This window comes from Numenius arquata, chromosome 3 (assembly GCF_964106895.1).
Source record: "Numenius arquata chromosome 3, bNumArq3.hap1.1, whole genome shotgun sequence".
NCBI lineage: Eukaryota > Metazoa > Chordata > Aves > Charadriiformes > Scolopacidae > Numenius > Numenius arquata.
The window spans coordinates 7,120,407-7,139,474 of NC_133578.1; the positions used below are offsets into that span (position 1 = coordinate 7,120,407).

The 19,068-nt window shown below is 42.9% G+C and overlaps 1 protein-coding gene across 1 annotated transcript in view; it reads right to left on the bottom strand.

Annotated features, from left to right (window-relative positions):
* Positions 1-7,121: 7,121 nt before the first annotated feature.
* THSD7B (thrombospondin type 1 domain containing 7B) overlaps positions 7,122-19,068 on the bottom strand; it is a 273,934-nt gene continuing 261,987 nt past the window's right edge. Inside the window, exons 21-27 of the mRNA XM_074145144.1 lie at positions 16,373-16,532; positions 15,878-16,051; positions 15,693-15,788; positions 14,540-14,622; positions 12,690-12,882; positions 9,030-9,117; positions 7,122-7,203 (exon numbers count right to left, since the gene is read on the bottom strand). Of these exons, the coding sequence (XP_074001245.1) occupies positions 7,122-7,203; positions 9,030-9,117; positions 12,690-12,882; positions 14,540-14,622; positions 15,693-15,788; positions 15,878-16,051; positions 16,373-16,532 (876 nt within the window). The remainder of the gene's footprint in view (positions 7,204-9,029; positions 9,118-12,689; positions 12,883-14,539; positions 14,623-15,692; positions 15,789-15,877; positions 16,052-16,372; positions 16,533-19,068) is intronic.

Consider the following 19,068-nt stretch of genomic DNA (forward strand, 5'->3'; position numbering starts at 1 on the left):
AATAGTGAATATTTCAAGTTACTGGTTTGCAGTAATAGAGACTGCATTTAAAAATAATTGCTCTGGATCTGCCATATCATACGAAGGAATAGAGTGACAACACAACCGTGATGTGACACATCTGCATAACAGCTCTTCATCTCAATTCCGTCTTTAACAGGCTCCATCAGCTGATTGAATTAAATATATGAAGCAATATTTTCCGCCAGTCTCTACTGGAGAAGTAGTAATCTGATGATGCTTGCCAGCAATAAGAAAGCTGCCTGAATGCCATTGCTGCCACCACAGAGTGCAGTGGTCGGTCACAGGCTAGAGCTTGAATAGATGTATGCTTATGACGCTCCTCTGCTGAGCCCATCACACAGATGCCATTGCAATACAAACCAGAGCTGGGACTGGGACTGAAATATAAACCCCCATTTTCTCCACTTCAGGACTGGCAGACACCAGAAGACGAAGTGTTTTACCCAGTTAAAAAAGTGTTGTGGAGCCATTAGGGAAAACAACAGATCGCTGTAAGTTGCTCTGGTGTGACCTGTCCCCGCTGTGACTTTTCCTAGCAGTCCCTCAGCTTCCTGTCACTGGGAGAGATGGCTCAGACACACTGTCTAGGTTTTAGTGAATGTGCTTCTTCCACCACTGAAAACAAACGGTTCACCTACAGTGGCTGAAAAAAAAAAGCAGTCACTGATGCTCCAGCTGGGCTACAACCTCCACAAGTTCTGTGTAGTGTATGTTGGAAGACCAAAAACCCACTCTCACAGAGAAATCTCTTCTCCAGTTCTGCTTTGGATTGCTTATCTGAGGACAAGGCTTTTGTTTCACCAGAGGAGAGATTTAAAACATCCACTCCACATAGGAAAAACTCTGATGTCGACTGTCACTGGGGACTTCTCATATTTTTTCTCAAAGCATGGAAAACAATAGACTAGATTTAAATCTCTGTTGCATCTTATCATTGAAACAATCCTGGATTTCCATACTCAGGCAGACCCCAACTACTCCACCTAAATAAATTTGGATATATTTGGTCTACCCAACACAGGCAAGCCAAGAAGCTTAATCCTTCTGCTGTGGAAGAGCTGCTGCAGACCACATTTCTCATGGTACACTGGGATTTTTCACTGGTCTGAGTCATTAATTGACAGGATGTTCTTCTGTAATTCCATCAGTGAATTAAATTGACTAGCAGTGTAGAAGGCAAAACCAGATTGTCTAATTAAAACACTTAATTTGCCACATGAGGTGTTTCAGGATCGATGAATTCATATTCGCAAAGGGCAATGAAGATGCAAAACTCTAAGAAAGCAACCGACAACAACCTACAAATGATCGGATCATCTCTAAGTGAAGTCAATAGGCATCATTTACTGACTTTGGATCAGGTACATTCCTCCAAGCACGGTTTTGCCTGATGCTGCAAATTGTCAGTGGAGTGGCACCACCTGCACGTTAAATCCTGCTACACCCCAGTTTCAGAAGGCAATTACCAAAGTCTAGTTGCAATGGAGAGAGGAAACATCACATCGTTCCTTGGCCTAATCCTGCTGTTGCACAGCATTGTGCCTGGAGCACCATTTCTGGGCTGCGTCCATCTGCCCAGACACTTCTGCAGAAAAGCTACTCGAAGCCTGCTCACATGGGGTAGGAGCCAGACTGCAGCCAAAAAAAAAAAAGAATAAAATTACAACTGCCATCTTTCTCATCTGCAAAATTAATGCTTGGTGCTCCACTTCATCCACGTACTGCTGAAAGATTCTTCACTGTTATTATGTCTGAAGAGTTTTTTTCCAAATGTCATATTGGCATGTAACAACCACAATATTCATAACATGCAGGTGAACTTTCATAAAGCCGAGGAGAAAATTAACATTCTTCCTTATCAGAGGAAATTGAATCTGATTTTTCATTCCATCAAAACATCTCTTCACAGACAGGATAAATCCCATAAATTGCTTTAACCCATGTATCCGCCTAGAGTCCATTCTCTGCGCTATTGTAACAAAGCATGTAATCAAAGTAAATGAGCATAATTACCAACAAGCGCAAATATGGGGTTTCTGGATTCTTTTTCGCAGACGTCATATGTGACCGTTTTACCATATCTTTACATTGAAAAATAAGAATAAACTGTATTAGACTGGAAGATAAAAGGATATACATTAAAAATTCATGCAGAAAGTATCCTGCAGCCATGATTACCATTGTAACTCTTCATTCAAACCTAGCCTTTTCTCCCCAAATGAAAACGTAACCAAATCACAAAGCATGGCCAAATAATAACCCATTTCAAGGGACAGTGGGGTCTCGTGCCATCAGGCTTCACAGCCGGACTCTCATCTCTCTCTGCCAGGTTGGAACAAGAAACAACTGCGCACGACTCCATGTACTGAATGGTAGTTCAGGTGAATTCCTTGGTTTTTACAGAATCACAGAATCGTCATGGTTGGAAAGGACCTCTGAGATCACTGCGTCCAACCATACACACATAAAAAACCCCTACAATCTCAGCCACTAGAGCATGCCCTGAAGTGCACATCTACACATTTCTTAAATACCTCCAGGACCCATATTTGCAGTCCTAGGTATCCCAAGGGGTCAGGCAGACTTCTTCAAGGCAACCTTCTCGACTGGTAACACACCCCTAAACCCATCCCATCCCCACCCGTGGAGCTACGCCGGGTGGGGGGGGGGAGCTGCCACGACCTGGGGAGATGCCCATCCCCGCAGGTGCAGCAAGACCAGGAGGAATTACCCGCGACTTTCTTTATCTTCCACGTCTGACAGAAGCAGGAGGCACGACCTGTCATCAGCGCTACAAGTCAGGTCGTGTCACATCACAACGACTTAACAGCAATGGCCAGTGGCACAAGTCGTGTCAGCAGTTAAATGACAGTAACAGAGTCACCCGGCAGGTCGCGGCGCCGGGAATCAAGTAGCACATGCATATTGATGGCGTGTAATAGTATGCGCACAGATACATCTTCATAAAGATAATATAAATCAACCTCCTGTCCAGGACAGGCGCATGTCACAGCTGTAAGATGTGGAAGTTAATTCATTTAAATTACATTTTAAACCAGACAGAACCGTAATCTGTCCCGAGGCACGTTAATACATCAGCTATCCTGATCCATCTTTCAAAAGGTCCTGAGTTAGATCATTTTTTTCCACATTACTACCTCTCAATTGAAAACAAGCCCCAGCATTATATTTAAACTACATTTTCTCCCTCCATTCATAACTGCAAATGAAGTTACCTATTTAGAAAAAATAAGTCTTTCAAAAAACCAGCTATGCCATGTTAGCAGCAAATGACCTGATCTCTAGTGATAACTTCAGATTTACCAGCACTAATCCAAACTGGAAGCGTTCAACCAATCTTTTTTCCCCAAGATAATATTTTCTTCATTGCCTGATGAAACTGGCCATGAATGTAAGTGCACTTAGGCAAAGAAAACCAAGCAATTAGGCTCTTCTTTGACACGTATGAATACAAGCAAAAGCTAATTTACAAGTCTCTAGCTATGTTGTCTTGTAGGAATTTTTACACTACTCTGCTTCCAGAGCAAAGAAAATTACAGTCTTTGTTCTTGACTGCAGCGCCCGAAGTTCAAGTGCTCAGTGACACTTCTGGTGTGGTCGCTGGAGGGCAGAGGACTTCAGCTGGGATCCAGCCCTGCTAACGTGGAAGCTCCCCAAGACTTCCAAGATATTTCTGCAGGAAAAATGACATTTGGTTTTACATACCTCATACAAAAGCCCAGATGTTCACAGTGTTTAGACACGATGATGTGCAGAGACATGGGACCTGTGCATGAAAATATCCCATTTCTGAGCATGACCAAAACAACTCTAGGAATGATGTAGGTATGCAACACTTCGGTACTTCTTGGTAATTTGTCTTCTGTGGTGTCTTACTTGAGTTACTGCTATTTTCTTTTACTGTTGTGTGTTAAAGAGTCTTTGGATGGAAGAGAGAAAATGCCACAGAAGGCGTCTTAAAAAAAACCAAAAACATTTTACAGCTGTAATACTGAAGCAGGAAACACCTGGCAGTGGACATTGAAATCAATAGCGTTGAAACAAAAGATGACAAAATGCAGACTCTTTCAAAATCTAGTTATTGACTACCAAGACAGATTCCCAGGGCATTCGGCAAACTCTTCACTCACAGATGCTTTTACTCACAGTCACACACATGCCTTAATGGGACACCCTAGCTGGGGGTATAGGAATTACCTTCCTGAATGGGACCAGGACCTCTCTCCTGTCTTCAGCAGGGGTCAGCACCAGCTACTTCAGCATGAAGTTTAGAAGCCCCCCACAACTGACAAGAATTGGGATTAATCCGTCTTCCACGTCATAACTCACTTTGGACTCTGAAAGGTAGGAATTGACTCCAGTGCTCCCACGGGAGGCTGGGCATCCCTCCCAGCAGGATATCCAGGCTCTCACAAACAGCAATAATCTTAGTATCTCTCTAAACAACCCATTCTTTTTTTTTTTTTTGCATTACGCTGCATTCTCAGCCTCATGGACCCTGCAGGGCCACCAGCTCCTCGGTTCAATTTCACAGCTTAATTCAATCCCAAATTATCAAATGCATGCAATTACATCGTGACATTTGAATCACCGCGCTGTACAAGCTGGACGACGAATGGACACGGGGTTCATGTGCACACCGGCAGCCACAGCACACGGCCGGCAGTGACTGCCTAACAGCAGCCTCCACCTCCGTTTTGTTTTTTATTTTATTTTACAAAATCAAACAGGTGCACTCATTCCCTAAACTGAACTGCAGCAGCCCTGCAGCAGATACGGTCCCTTGGCCCCGCACAGCCCCAGCATCAACCATGGCCAGTCCCTTTGGAGACCTTGGCCAGAAGGTGCTACAGCACGAGCGGGGACACAGACTGCCTGAAGGCCACCAAAGTCAAGCACAACCCCACATCCACCTCCTCACTACAAACACACGCTTCGCAGTGCCCTACCTGGAGCTCCTCGCCTCCCCCGGGCAGCTCACCATCCAGCCCCCATCTCCTGCACTGGACACCATGGTCTGGACAGTAATTTACTCTGATGTTGAGGGCGATGACCACATGTTGCAACAGTCATTTTTTGTTATTATTACACCAACTTTCCCACTCCAACGCCTTTTGAGCAGCATGCTTAACTGAGTTTATTCCTTTGTTATTCAGAGAGTACCATTCTCCTCACATGCTATACCGCAGACAAAATATACTAAGATCTGGCAGTATTCTTCCTCATAGCACTAGATCATTATTTCCCCTGTAACTTTAACTCTGTACATTTTACTCAAAGGTTCAGTACAGGGCACCATTAAAAAAATAATTAGGCCCCCAATGTTACCGGCGAACACCAGATCCTGCTGTTTATACCATAAACAGTTAGAGGTCTCAGGTAGAAAGTAGGGCCAGCAGAACATATCCAGGGCCAGAAATAAGTGAGACGGTTTCCCCTCACAATTCCATCACCTTTTTTTTTTTTTTTTTTTTAATGTGGGAAGAGGAAAGCGCATTCCTGACCTTGTTTTGGTGACACAATGTCATCTCATTTGATGCTGAGGGAGAAACGCCGAATAGGAGAGATCCCGACCTGGGGAAGGAAGCCTAGCTACAACGCCATCATTTTTATAATGAAACCATAATATTCGCATCACTTTGTAAAGCTGTGAATAGCAACATAACAAGACAAACATTGCCTTCTGCCCCAGTTATACCCTCCTCTTGTGATGAGCCGCTCTGAAGTAACTGTGGATTGAGAAGGATGGCAGAGGTGCTGGGCTGGCAGCAATTCTATTTTTCTCTTCTTTTTAATTATTGGAATAAGCAGCAGCATTGAGCTAAAAAAAAAAGACCAAGCATTCTCCAGATCTGCAATTATTCCCTCGACTTGTACTTGTTTACAATATTTCTTTCACTAATCACTACAGCACAAAATATGCCAGAATTGTTTGAAAACCCAGTCCCATCTCAGACAGAGTAAAAGACTAATAACGAATGCTGTTTACACACATTTAATTCAACATACCAGAAGCAATTTTCTCACTCTCTTTAGCATTTTATTTGCTTATAAATACAAGTCAATACCACAAGATGGCACTTTCTTACTTGCAACACACACTATCATAAACACTTACCCTCTTCAAATGTTGCCAGATGTTTACGACATGTAACTTCTCAGTGGTTTCGAAACATTTAAAAAAGCAAGACCTTCTACAAACTGCGTTTGTGTTTGATGTATATTAAATGAGGTCAGGTAATTAAATTCAAAAAAAGAATTTATAAATATTTCAGATAAGAAAATTTAAATACAAAAGCAGAGTTTGTATTAATTAAACAGAATAACAATTTAAACTGGCCATAATGTATCTACATGGTTTAATTTAATTTAAAATACTTTTTAAACAATCAAATCCTCTAGCCATTCATCAAAACACCTATCTACTCAACTCTTTAAAAAATATTCTTGGTTAAGAAACCACCTATGCTTTTTCATAACAATCCTTATTCTGTCCTGTAGGTGGAAATGAAGCAAAATCATATTCCAGACTAGAAAACAGGATAAGAAGGAAGAAACTTTAAAAAACCTGATAACTTCAGACACTTCAACTCATTCTTCACTGCGTTTCTCAAAATACATGATCCAATTTTAAAGTCTTTGAACGAAATGTAAACACTAGAAAACTCATTGTTGAAATATGTGAAGAATAAAGAACGCTGCACTAATATAGTGCATAATGATGCTGTGTCAAACTTGTCATTTACAGTAAATGTCACATTTTCCTCAGGATTGTCATGCCTTTTTTTTTTTTTTTTACTAATTCCTTTTGATGTCTGTAGATTCTCTTATTTTTTCCATTCCCATTGCACAACAGGAAGAGATGTATTTTCTGGTCTCTTCAGAGAAGTTTCACAAGATCTAAGTCTTTGACTCCATTTTTTTTTTAATAAAGAGGTGGCAAAATTTTAAGCTTGCAATACTTCTGCCCGCTATATTACACATATGGAGATTCCTCAAAAAACTGAGAAGTCGGAGAGTTCCAAAAAAGAAAGCAGTTAAGGCAGTCGATGTCTACATTTGGATTCTTTTTTATATTACATATCAATGTCTCCATCATAGGCTAAGGTTAGAGGCTTCTGCTGCGGAGGAGTGCTTTGATGCTGCTTTGTTTTTTTGCTGCAAGACAAAGAAAAAAAATTTTTCTATTTCAGGAGACAAAAATATAAGCTGTAATAAGCTCAGAAACGTCATCAAAAACCAAACTTCAACCACAACAAAAATCAACTTTCCACACTGGCTATTTCATTTTGCAATTAAGTGACACTGCAGTACAAGTGACGACTTCCAAGAAAAACCACATGGATCTGCTTGAGTGCTATAACATGTGCGGTGCGGACACACAGCCTGCCGAAAACGGGCAGCCAACTGTGCTCTTCATCTGGAGAGGAAATCAAGCACATTTGTCTCCCGTGTCTTCTCACAGCTGACAAAACAAGGAACACCTCGCAGAAAAATGGAAACATGAACTGTCTAGGAGTGGGATATTCTCATTTTTTCTTTGACGCGGTATTGAAGCAACAATAATTATTATTGAAAAATACACTTCCTCACCAGCCTTCAAGTGATGGAGAACTATGTGATGTTATTTAAAAAATCCTCTGTATGGCCCACTGTGAGGCCACAGAGAAATGGTAGCTACATGGCCTGGAAAATAAGGAAGCTGCAACTCCTAAGCAGCATCCAAACACTGTGATTTAAGCTTTTAATTGGAGACAGAGACTGAGAGGAAGATTAAGACATTGAGAGAATAAAGTGACTTTGGATGAAAGCGGGAGATGACACTGTCAGGTCACGGTTGTGACTCTCCGGTTGCCCACCCTGATCTGACGGGGCTTGGGGCAGCTGCACCGTTAACGTTCGTAAAGCCCTGGCCATCTGCATGGTCCTCAGGGAGGGCTGTGGGTGTTGCAGGACACACGGACACTGGCCACTGCTCCCTCCGTATCCTCCAAGACGCATCAATGGCAGAGCCCTTCCCAAATACTCAAACCAGAGAGCGCAACACCAGAGAGCTGTCAAACCAGCTCCCTGCCCGAGGTGACTGCTGCTTTGGAGGAGGGCGGACATCTCCCCCACCAGTAAAGTCCACCACCAGCGTTGCACCGGTGCAGACCAGGGCTTCAATACACCCGGTACCCTACTTCTAACAGTGGCTGGTAACAGCAGCTTTAGAGACAGGATGTGTTTCCACCTGATGTATTCACTGCAAAAACCTATTTAGGGATTTCCTGAGCTGGAGCGTACATCCAGAAAACCACAATTAACACCAAGAGACCCAATCTCCCGTGAACTGTTATGCCATCTTTGAATCCATTTATCTTCCTGGCATGCACAGTCCCCAGCAGCAGTAAGCTCGCAAGGTAATAACGCACTGTGTGAAAAATAAAATCTTTTGTTTATTTTAAACGATCATTTCATCAGATGCCTCCTACTTCTTACATTGTGGGAAATAAAAATTCCCTAGCGCCCTTTTCTACTCCATTCATGATTTCATAGATCTCTATTGTATTCCCACGTCAAACATCATTTTCCAACTGAATGCCCCCATTCTATTTAGTCCTTCCTTGAGCGGAAGCCAGCTCCTCGATCCAATCAGCCTCCTTGCCTTTTTTCAGTTTTACTTTATCTTTTTTTTTTAAAGAATACAATAAAAAGCCTTTTCTAATCCCAGCAGAAGTCTGAATAAATATAAGGGCCTATTGATAACCAAAAATAATTCTTTCCCTGCATGGCCACCATACTTCTTCATGATTACACCGTATACCATTTAAAATTTGGAGAGTTTTAAATTACTCTGAGGTAGCGGTTAAGTAACCCAAGCTCCATCCTTTCCTAAAATCTTGAGGATTAAATCTCTGCAACATGGAGCATTGTGATATATTTTGGGTCGTTTAAATTAAAGTCAACTTGCTGTTATTTAAGGACAAATACATGCTACTCACCACATCAGGTAGGATGTGAAAATCAGGAAAACTATGATGAGGAACCCGCCAGCTGATACTCCATATACCCACATCTTCAGCTTACCATCTGTTGGAAGACGAGGAGAAAGGACAGGGGAGAAAAGGAGGGAATAAAAAAAATTATTCTAAAATATGCAAATTCTTAAGAGATGAAGCAAAGAGAAAGCACACAAGCAAACAGGAAACACAGGAAGGACTGGCTGGGGACAACCCATAAACCCCACATTTTTGATAGAAAAAAAGACTCCTCTAAAAATCAATCGCTTTAAATACAAAATCTTAACTTTGGTAAGGAGTGTAAGTTTTCCTCAATGAAAACCAAAAATGAACTCTTCAACTCAGTTTTCCAAAGCAGCATTATTTCCTAATCTCCCCTCCGGCTGAGCTCTGGCAGTTCATTTTGGGCAGCCTGGGCTTAGGGCGTCGCACAAGAATTACAACCCGGCCAGGCTCCTGTCCCGTGGAACGGAGCAGGGACACGAGATAATTGCAGTACATTCGCCCAGGAGCCCCAGTGGCTGCAAAGGCACTCCAATGTCGAGCTGACCCAGACAGAAAGGCAGGTAACACCCCATGTGTTTAGCCTAAAGAAAAGAGGGCTGAGAAAGGATGGGATTGTTCTCTGTAAATGCCTGGGGAGGTCAATTGGGGTAAACACCAGCGAGCGCAAGTGAACAAGCTACTTAGAGCTGAAAAACGCTTGGGCAACAAATGGGAATAAATTCAGCTTAGAATAAAAACAAGAATAGGCTTTGTAAGAGTAAGAAGGATGAAGTCGTGCAAGAGCTCTCCAGTTGGGCCACAGGAGCAGGAGAGAGAACTGGCTTTGAGACAAGGTAAGGCTCTTGATAGGGCTGTTTGGGCTGCAATGCCAGGGGAGCCACTCTGCGCCCTCTGCACACGTGAGCTTGAGTGTGTCGAAACACTTCCTTCTGATAGAAAGTCTAAAAACATGTTACTTGGACAGGTCCCTAATTACAAGCTACACGTGACAATAAAAATAATTTTTAGAGATAATATTTCTGTTTCTTGCTCTGTTCTGGCTCGCTTGCGGGGAGAAGTGATGGTATTTTTGCCGTGCAGCGATAGCCTGAGCTGATTCACATCCAAAGGGCTGTTAATACATACTGGAGGCAGGAATACGAACCTGCGTCCTGCCCACAGACACAGTTTGACAGAGGCCATTTCAAACTCAGTCATGCGAGTGGGGAGTCACTTCATGGGACAATCTCTGAGCCCATTTTACATTTTATGTTTGAATGATGAATTTTTTTCAAAGGGAAAGCTATTTAATCAGATCCCATTCTTTCTGATTTTTTTTCTTCAAAGCTTTGTGGAAAGGCTGAGTACCTCTCTCAGATTTTCTCTTCTCCTTGAAACACTTACAGCCTATCTCCCACATGAGAAAAGCTGCTTTCATCAGATTTGGGATTGTTTTGGTTTTTTTACTAAAGTCTGGGTATGAAATTTGTCACCCTCCCAATTGGAGATGGCCCAGAAACATTTAGCAGTTGTGCAAAGGGACTGTCACAGCAAGAAAAAGGCATCCCACCATGTCTGCTATGAAGGCAGCTGTGCTCTCCATCCCCAACGTAAAGGCATTAGACCATGTCATCCTACAATTTAAACAATGCTATTTAAATTGCCTCTCAACTTGAAAAAAGTTTCTGTAACTGAACTCTGGCCTCCCAGAGTGTGTTAAAGAAAGGAAAAACACAGCCTGATTTGAAATCAGTTCTGTGCACTCCTGCAGAGCATTTAAAAGAACAAAAACATCAGCCTCATTAAATTGTTGTAAAATTTGAGTTCTAAATTGTAAACGGGAAGGGAAATGACAAATTAACTGGAGAAAGGCACATATACTTTTACTGACAGCTATAAGTCCTTAGACATAGACAAACGACAAGGACTATGGTAGCGAAGGGTGGTAAATGCCATCCATACAGGGAGCATTGGCCATAGACCTGCTGTCGAGAGCATATCTGGTAGGTAACAGCAGTTTTCAGGCTCAGATAGCAGTAATTACTGCAAACCCCCAGACTAGTAAGCCTGAGAGCCTGTTTAAGGGGAGTAATCACATATTTTGTCAAGAAGTTAGACAAAGGGTAGTGATTTGAAGAGGACCAGCCTTGAGCTGGGGTCTGAAGGGCACATACAGACTGAAGGGTTACCTGCAGGATGCCATGGGGTTGGTGATACACTTAGCACACACAGAGCACGCTTATTCCTTTCCCATATATTGTTTCTATAACATTTCTGCCCTAAAATTAAATAACACCATGTTCTGTAAAAGCTCCTTAGTCCCTGTTTCTGTCTTGTAGTCCCTGGGGGAGAACTGGCTCACAGATGCTGCACTGAGGTCAAGCCCACCAGAAGCTTTCAGGGCTGCAGCCTTGAATGCCGATTTCAAACGAGGGGATTGCAGCATCCACCTACACCTCTCTCCCTTTTTCTAACCCTGTAAAGGTACCAGCTGAAGAGATGACACCTAAGTAAGACAGCCCACAGAGAGCCATGGATGCTGAAAAAAAGGCAATTAACCCCAAACCTGTTACTCAAACTGGTGGTGAACTGCGTGGGCTTCTGGATGATGGGTTTGATCGAAACCCAGCCAACTTGAAAAGGCTTTGGACCGAGCTCTATTAGCTCGGAGACTGTCAACGCAAAGGTTAACTACTGTATGCAAATCAAATATGTAAATGTAACATTCAAAGTGTGATCACATATATCAGACAGAATTATGGGTCCCTGAATCCCGTAACAGAAGCTTTCGCTACGTGTTTTCTAAAGTCTCGTGTTCATTATAAAATAATAGGAAACAAACGCAATGTCAGGTAACAGAAGAGGGGGAAGGCTGCACCGCCAGTGTTTTGGAATATGGGGAGAACTAATGCGTTTCACCAAGCCTTGACAAGTCTGACACCTTCATCTCCCACTTTAAAGTCCTATTTGCGTTTTAGAAATTTATTTTGACTAAATCGATCTTGCAAAATAACAAGTCAACATGGTAATCAGCTGTTGCGGCTACAGCACCAGTCCTGTGGACGAGCCTGGGCACATCCAGTGAGCAGTTCTAACTGGGAAGCATTTTATGGTGTGGAAGTCAGAGATCCATTTGGGATGCACTGCTTGGGCACAGCAGCTTGCCTGCTTTTTGTGTTGGATTTTTTTTAATGTCTTAACTTCAACACTTTAAAGTCTATACTTTCTACCCTGATTTTTTTTCACATACTTTTGAAATATTGCAAGAAACAACCAATGTTTTCTTTAATGAAATCTTAAGTACTTTCTGCTCTGAATCTTCTGAAGCGCTAGTGATCAATATCTTTCCTGGTCAAAACATATTACTTCTAGAAACATCATCAGATAATAGTTCTAAGCAGCCCCCCAAATCACATATGAGTATACTTTTGCAAAATATTATTGCTTCGTTCTGTCTTTGCTATCTCTCAACATAAGAGATTGTGATTACTCTGTGTAGGCACAAAGGAATGAAAGATGGCATGAGAGTTAGAAACTGGGAGGCTGCTCTGCAGCTCCCGGACAAAACCTCTGATGTTGTGATCTACAAAGCTTGTACCTTTCTTCTACAGAAACGTTGTAAAGACAATTTATTCCATTCATATTTAAGTTTTTCACCTGGATTAAAAGGTTGAATAGACCATCCTTTGAAAATGTCATGCATTTTTGAGTTGACGGGTTTATTTTTTCCAGCAATGGTCTTAACATCAGCTTTCTTATCTTCTAAACCTGGTACCTTCATGCAGTAATCCAGGAAACCATTTGATCTCATTATTTCTGTATATCCTCGCTCACAACCGCAGACTCCTCTCTAGGTGATAAAAGGGAATTCAGTATTAAACCAAATAGTATCCTCTCACAGAACAGCGCAAATTGTAGGCAAACTATGAAGAAACTGCAAGATATAGCCTTCACATGCAACTTCACCACCACCAAACCAAACCAGTCAGGAACCAGTGCCCGCAAGCCCATTTCAGTTCAAAAAGCCAAAATATGTTTGGGGAATTGGCTGAAAGAGTCAGTAATTACAGAGAAGCCCAACATGGCAACATTTCCATCCTAACAGGCTTAATAGCAGGCATTTGTGGCTTAATCCAAACTCCTCTTATCAATAGCAATTTTCCCACTGACCCTGCTGGGCATTAGAAGAGATGAAGCAGAAACAATCTTACTTCAGACCCAAACACTCCCCATGTATTTCCACTCCAGTATTTCACAGGGTTATCTGAAATGAAGCTTTCACTCTTACGGCCAAATATCCTTTGCCCTGGATCGGTCTAAGCGATTTTTTTCAAGGGGTTTCTTAGAAGTCTGTGATTCACTAAATAGATACTCCATTTTCTTGATATCTACTTTAAAACAGCTTTTTTAAGTTTGCTTTTCTTTGCTAATTATCTTATAATTACAATGTCTGTCTGAGGGCCTGATTACCTTGGTTACCATCCAAACAGGCGATTGATTTATTCTCTATGATTAGAATTTAACCCTTGACATCAGTTTTGCGGCCACGACACCCCCACACTTGTTAACAGACATGATCTTGAGCTTTTTTGGACAAATGGTGAAGTCTCAAGAGTTTTTATAGCTAATAAATTCTTGTTTAACCATCATTTTTATGTCCCTGTAGGCTCTGAACACTCTCAAGACCACTCTCTCGCCCACATTCAGTCACCCATGAGCTAGTTTCCAGTGGTAACTCTTCCCACCAGCTACTCAGCTGAACCTGAGCACTGCAGAGGCAATTTTCAAAATAAAAATATCTACCCCTGGCCACTTCGAGGGTTCTGGGTTTTATACTCCATCACAGCACTGACCGAAAGAAGGAAGGCATTTTGGGAAGCTCTTCTTCTGGAGTTTGGTACTGGGAAAGGACATTTGTGACCTCTGGGCTCATGTTTGCTCAGAGGCAAAGAAGTAGCTCAAAGATTTAGCAAGTGTTGCAGATGTTCAACGTTGTAGCAAAATGGTCACTTCCAGGTTTTGCTGTAGAATGCAGTATGGGGTGGTGGGATCACGCTTCTACAGCTTCCCTACACTCCCAGGGGTTTTCCGTGTCCATGGAGGAGCAGGAGAGGACACACTCTTATATCTCCTCTCTTACAGAAATTTACAGTCCATTTTCTACTGGACTCACTAGTGTGCTTTCTACTGGAAAGCTTTCTACTTTTTACTACACTTACTAGTGTAATTTCTACTGGAATAACAATCATTGAAAATTAAACCAAAAGGTTCAAAAATCCCTCCATGGAACAAAACCAAAATTGTAACATCACATAACTACTCCATCACTCATTTGTGCAGGTTTATGGTTTCTTTTCAGACTGAAATTCCCACAACCTCCTCGAGGTGGTACCATGGGCACACTAAAGTATTTTGTCGGTGCCTGGAATGCATTTAAGACGCAGAAGCTAATTGAACAGATTTTTGCGGTGTTAATTTCTCAGCAATATTGTGCAGCAAGCAATTACCTGTGTACAGTAGGAGAAGGGCTTTCTGCACGCCGGGCTGCAGTGCCGAACTTCCGCAGGTTTTGTCCGAAGAGCACACCCTCCTGCAAAAAAAATACTGAGTGCCTTCAAGGACATGTTTCAAAATGCTTTTGACTTGGAACACTATAGAGTAAGAAATGCTTGCTTGCTTATTTTATATAGTTAAATACTAGTCTACTGAGCACATTAGCATAATATCTGTAGGCACTGCATTAATTAATTTGCCTTAACAAGGCAGGGAATTATTATCATACCCATCTTGTTAATGGAGAACAGAGATATACAGATTTAAGCAATTTGCCACAGGCCACATAGGAAGTTGGGGACAGAATCGGGAACTAGATGCAGATATTCTGTGTCCTCATTAATGTCTTAACTACATAAGAAGACATAATCCACATAACGCCTTTGCCCATTCTCACTTGGGGAAGTTTGTGCTTCTATAGGAATAAAAACATGTTAATGAGTTCTTAACTACTCGGCAACCTTTGCACATAAAACTTTTGTTATTATCTTAACTACTCATTATAAATAGAACAGGATAAGAACATCTGCATTTTCATTTCTACTCTCTCCTCATTCACCCTGTGCATATTGAGAGAGATCCTACGGATGTGCAAGCCCCACTGCCTTTGCCAATCTCTCACCGAGCTTCAAAGTGCTGACCATGAATTTCCCTTTTCACCCTGCGCAGGCAGAATTTGTAGGTCACAGCAACAGCAGGAATCTCACAGTGTGATTGATTTGAGATTCCTGTGTGTTGAATAGAAGAAGAGGTACAGAAGCTGGGCTCTCTGTCACGCGTGTGATGTTCTCCACAGTTCCAGGAAGGTTGCATTAACGGCTGTGGAAACCAGCCCAGCAGGCCCTCTCAGTACACGTACACTCATTTCTTCCCATGACTGACCCAAAAGTAGGTTTAATTCGCTCAAATACTCTCATATAACGACATGTGTGATGCCAACCTGACAGCCAGGCTGATGAGCTCCCATCTGCCTTTCCTACACACAAATCTGAGCTGAAATTCTGGAGGAGTTAGGAAGGCTGTCCAACTGCCCTCTGAGCAACTGATGCAGAAGGAAAACGCAGATGCTTTTCATCCATAGGTGTGCACGGCCATTTTTGGATATACCTGTGACATTTATTCCATCTGAGCGCTGACACCACACTGTACGTTCATTGTCTCGCCAAAGGCTGGTTTTCCACACGTAGTCGTAACACTTTCCTCCTGCAATACCAAAACCAGTTAGTCTCCACCTTGCAACAAACCCAGAATAAACTCTCGAAGGGGAGGAAGCAGCGCTGTGACCACGCTACCTGAGCAAGGTCGCGTTTCCATCTCTTGTCCGGAGCAGCTCTCCTGGTTCTCCGGTGACTGAACGATAAACGCCCTGGAGCGAGACTGGCGACCCGTGGTCTCGAAGCTCCTGCCGTTGATGCAGGTGAGCTCGCAGGAGCTCCACTCTGACCACTCTGTCAGGTGGCAGTCACCTGCACGTTGAAAGAATAAATCTCAGGTTTTCAAAAGGAATTAGCCTTAAAGGACAACAGTGTCAATAGTGAAATACCCCCAGTTTGTCGCCCAGCGGTATGCAACATTCAGAATTTCTTCTTCATGGGGAATCTCATTTTGTCAAAAAACAAAAGAAGTCTTTTTCAAGTGATCTAGAAACAGAAAACTGAGCATTTTCCTGATCTGCTGAACTACAAATTCTTACTGCAACGTCTGACAGTACTCAGAGCTACAGAAGCATCTCCATCTCAGACAGCTACCATAGGCAGAAATGTACCAGGACTTTCCAAAGACTTTACCTGGGCAAGGCACAGAGCAGGGTAACTGCAGCACACTCTCTTTCGATGGCAGCTCACCACATAATGCGTTTTCGACTGGTTTGGATGTAGCAGAAACAGATGCATCGTGCACTACACACGTGAGGTTGCGGACTTGCAATCCATCTCCACACTGTCCACCCTACAAAATGACAGAAGGGAACAGAGACACACTTCACTGACATCAACGGATGACAGAAGAAATACAGTTGATTTCACCTAAAAAGACTTCAAAGATACAAATTTGGTCTTTGGACTGCAATAGTATCTCCAGTTATGGGAAGACAGATGGAGATCTCCTCTGTACACATCTCTACAGAAGCTCAGAGGCAGGGGCAGAGTCACACACAAAAATGTGTCTGCAGCAAAGTAGATGGGTACCATAAAAGATGAATACCGTCTTCGGGGTCAGCTCTTCATGCCTTTAACTAGAGCTGGTGAATTTACTGATTCTTAAGAGGTTCCCAGTTACATGAACACAGACATTTTTGGCTTCTCTAAAGAGGCCAAGAGCAGAGCCTGCCCATAAGAAATGGACATTTCCACACATATCCTTTGGCCATATTGCCCAGTCAGAGCACTTACGTGGTTAAAACCCTGCAACAGCAAAAATCCTCCAGCACACTTAATTTGACTGCAGGGTTTATTGTGCACTAGTCCATTTGTGCAATTTCTTAAAGGGAGCTATTGGTTCTGGAGTAGACAGAGATCACCAACTCGTGTCACATACTCTACCAAAACATCATCCGAAGTCAGGCACAGCCTGTTAGGACTGAACCCCATTTGAACAAGCAAGAGGAGGCTCCACGCTCATCAGCCCAGCTCTGAAATACTTAGCTGTACACCAAACTAATTGCTGAAGAAGACTTCTTTTATAGGAAAATCAGTATTGCTTGGCTAAAGTGGTCATCAAGGGCTGAGGATGCTCTAAGAACTGAAGCACCGAGGCTACTTCTAGAGGCTGGAATTGTTTCATTCTCAGGTGAAAAACAGAGCTGCGATGATGGGGTTCTAATTGACAAGCGGCTGAATATGAGCCGGCAGTGTGCCCAGGTGGCCAAGAAAGCCAACGGCATCCTGGCTTGTATTAGAAATAGCGTGACCAGCAGAAGTAGGGAGGTGATTGTGCCCCTGTACTCGGCACTGGTGAGGCCACACCTCGAGTATTGTGTCCAGTTTTGGGCACCTCAATGCAAGAGAGATGACGAGGTGCTGAAGCGAGTGCAGAGGAGGGCAACGAAGCTGGGGAAGGGCCTGGAGAATAAATCTTATGAAGAGCGGTTGAAGGAGCTGGGACTGTTTAGTATGAGGAAGAGGAGGCTGAGGGGAGACCTCATCACTCTCTACAACTACTTGAAAGGACACTGTAGAGAGGTTGGTGCTGGTCTCTTTTCACAGGTAATTAATGACAGAACAAGAGGGAATGGCTTCAAGCTCCAACAGGGTAGGTTTAGACTGAACATTAGGAAAGAATTTTTCACAGAAAGAGTGGTCGGGCATTGGAATAGGCTGCCCAGGGAGGTGGTTGAGTCACCATCCCTGGATGTGTTTAAGAGACATTTAGATGTGGTGTTGGGGGATATGATATAGGGGAGAACTTTGTAGTGTAGGGTAGATGGTTGGACTCGATGATCCCAAGGGTCTCTTCCAACCTGGATGATTCTATGATTCTATGATTCTATGATGTTTGAGGTGCACACCTGTGGAATAATTCCTAAAATAGAATTTTTATTAAAAATATATATCATTGTTCACACATTAAGGAAAGGTATAAAATGGAAACGTTTCCAGGGTGGAACACAGTGGCAGCTGGTATGCAAGGAATCCGCTACATCTATGACTCCCTGAACAATATTGCTTGCAAAAGCAACGCGGAGGATGGAGTGGAGTGAAGATTCCACGGCCAAGCTCTGTGATTACACAGCAGAGTGGGAACAAGGTGATCCTATGGAAGTGATAAGCGGCATGCTTGCTACCCTGAGCCAACAGTCTGTCAAATTTTGATGAAATGCTGTCCTTTGTGCGAACTTTGCTCATTATAATGTCATTATAATACCAAAACACACCTCCAGCCCGAAGGCTACCCTCCTCCAAGGTGCGACCACTCCTCCTTGAGTCTGCGCCCTGAATTTTTCGTAAACTATACCTTTAAATGCGAGGCGAGAGAATTTTACACCAATCATAACAAAGGTATTTATGACTAAAGTCACTCAAACTCCACCTTGAAGGTAAAAAATAATATAAAAATAACCCAAGAAAAAGGTGATGCTAGGGAAGACACCATCGTAAACAAGTCGGGGAGGACCCCATCACGGACTGCCTCTGACTCCCGGGACCAGTCGAGGGGCTGAGCCTTTCTTCCCCCCCATAGGGACGCCTGTGGGTAAGACTTAGACTATACCGAGTGCTTCCTCGGGGAACTTAGAAATCTCTCTAGAGGGTTACCTGTTACATTTATAGCCAGGCTGTATTGTTTGTAACCTTGTCGCGCGCTTTGTACCATTACCATTTTTTCTTTTACTTGCACGTGCTTTGCAGACTGTACTTATCACCGGCAAACCATAAGAACCTTTATATCTGTTGCTTAAATAAACTGCACTGCTTAAGTAGCTAGCCGTTTCGGTTTCTCACTGAACGCGACCAGACACTAAAGTGCGGCCGTGCTAGTTCGTGAGCAC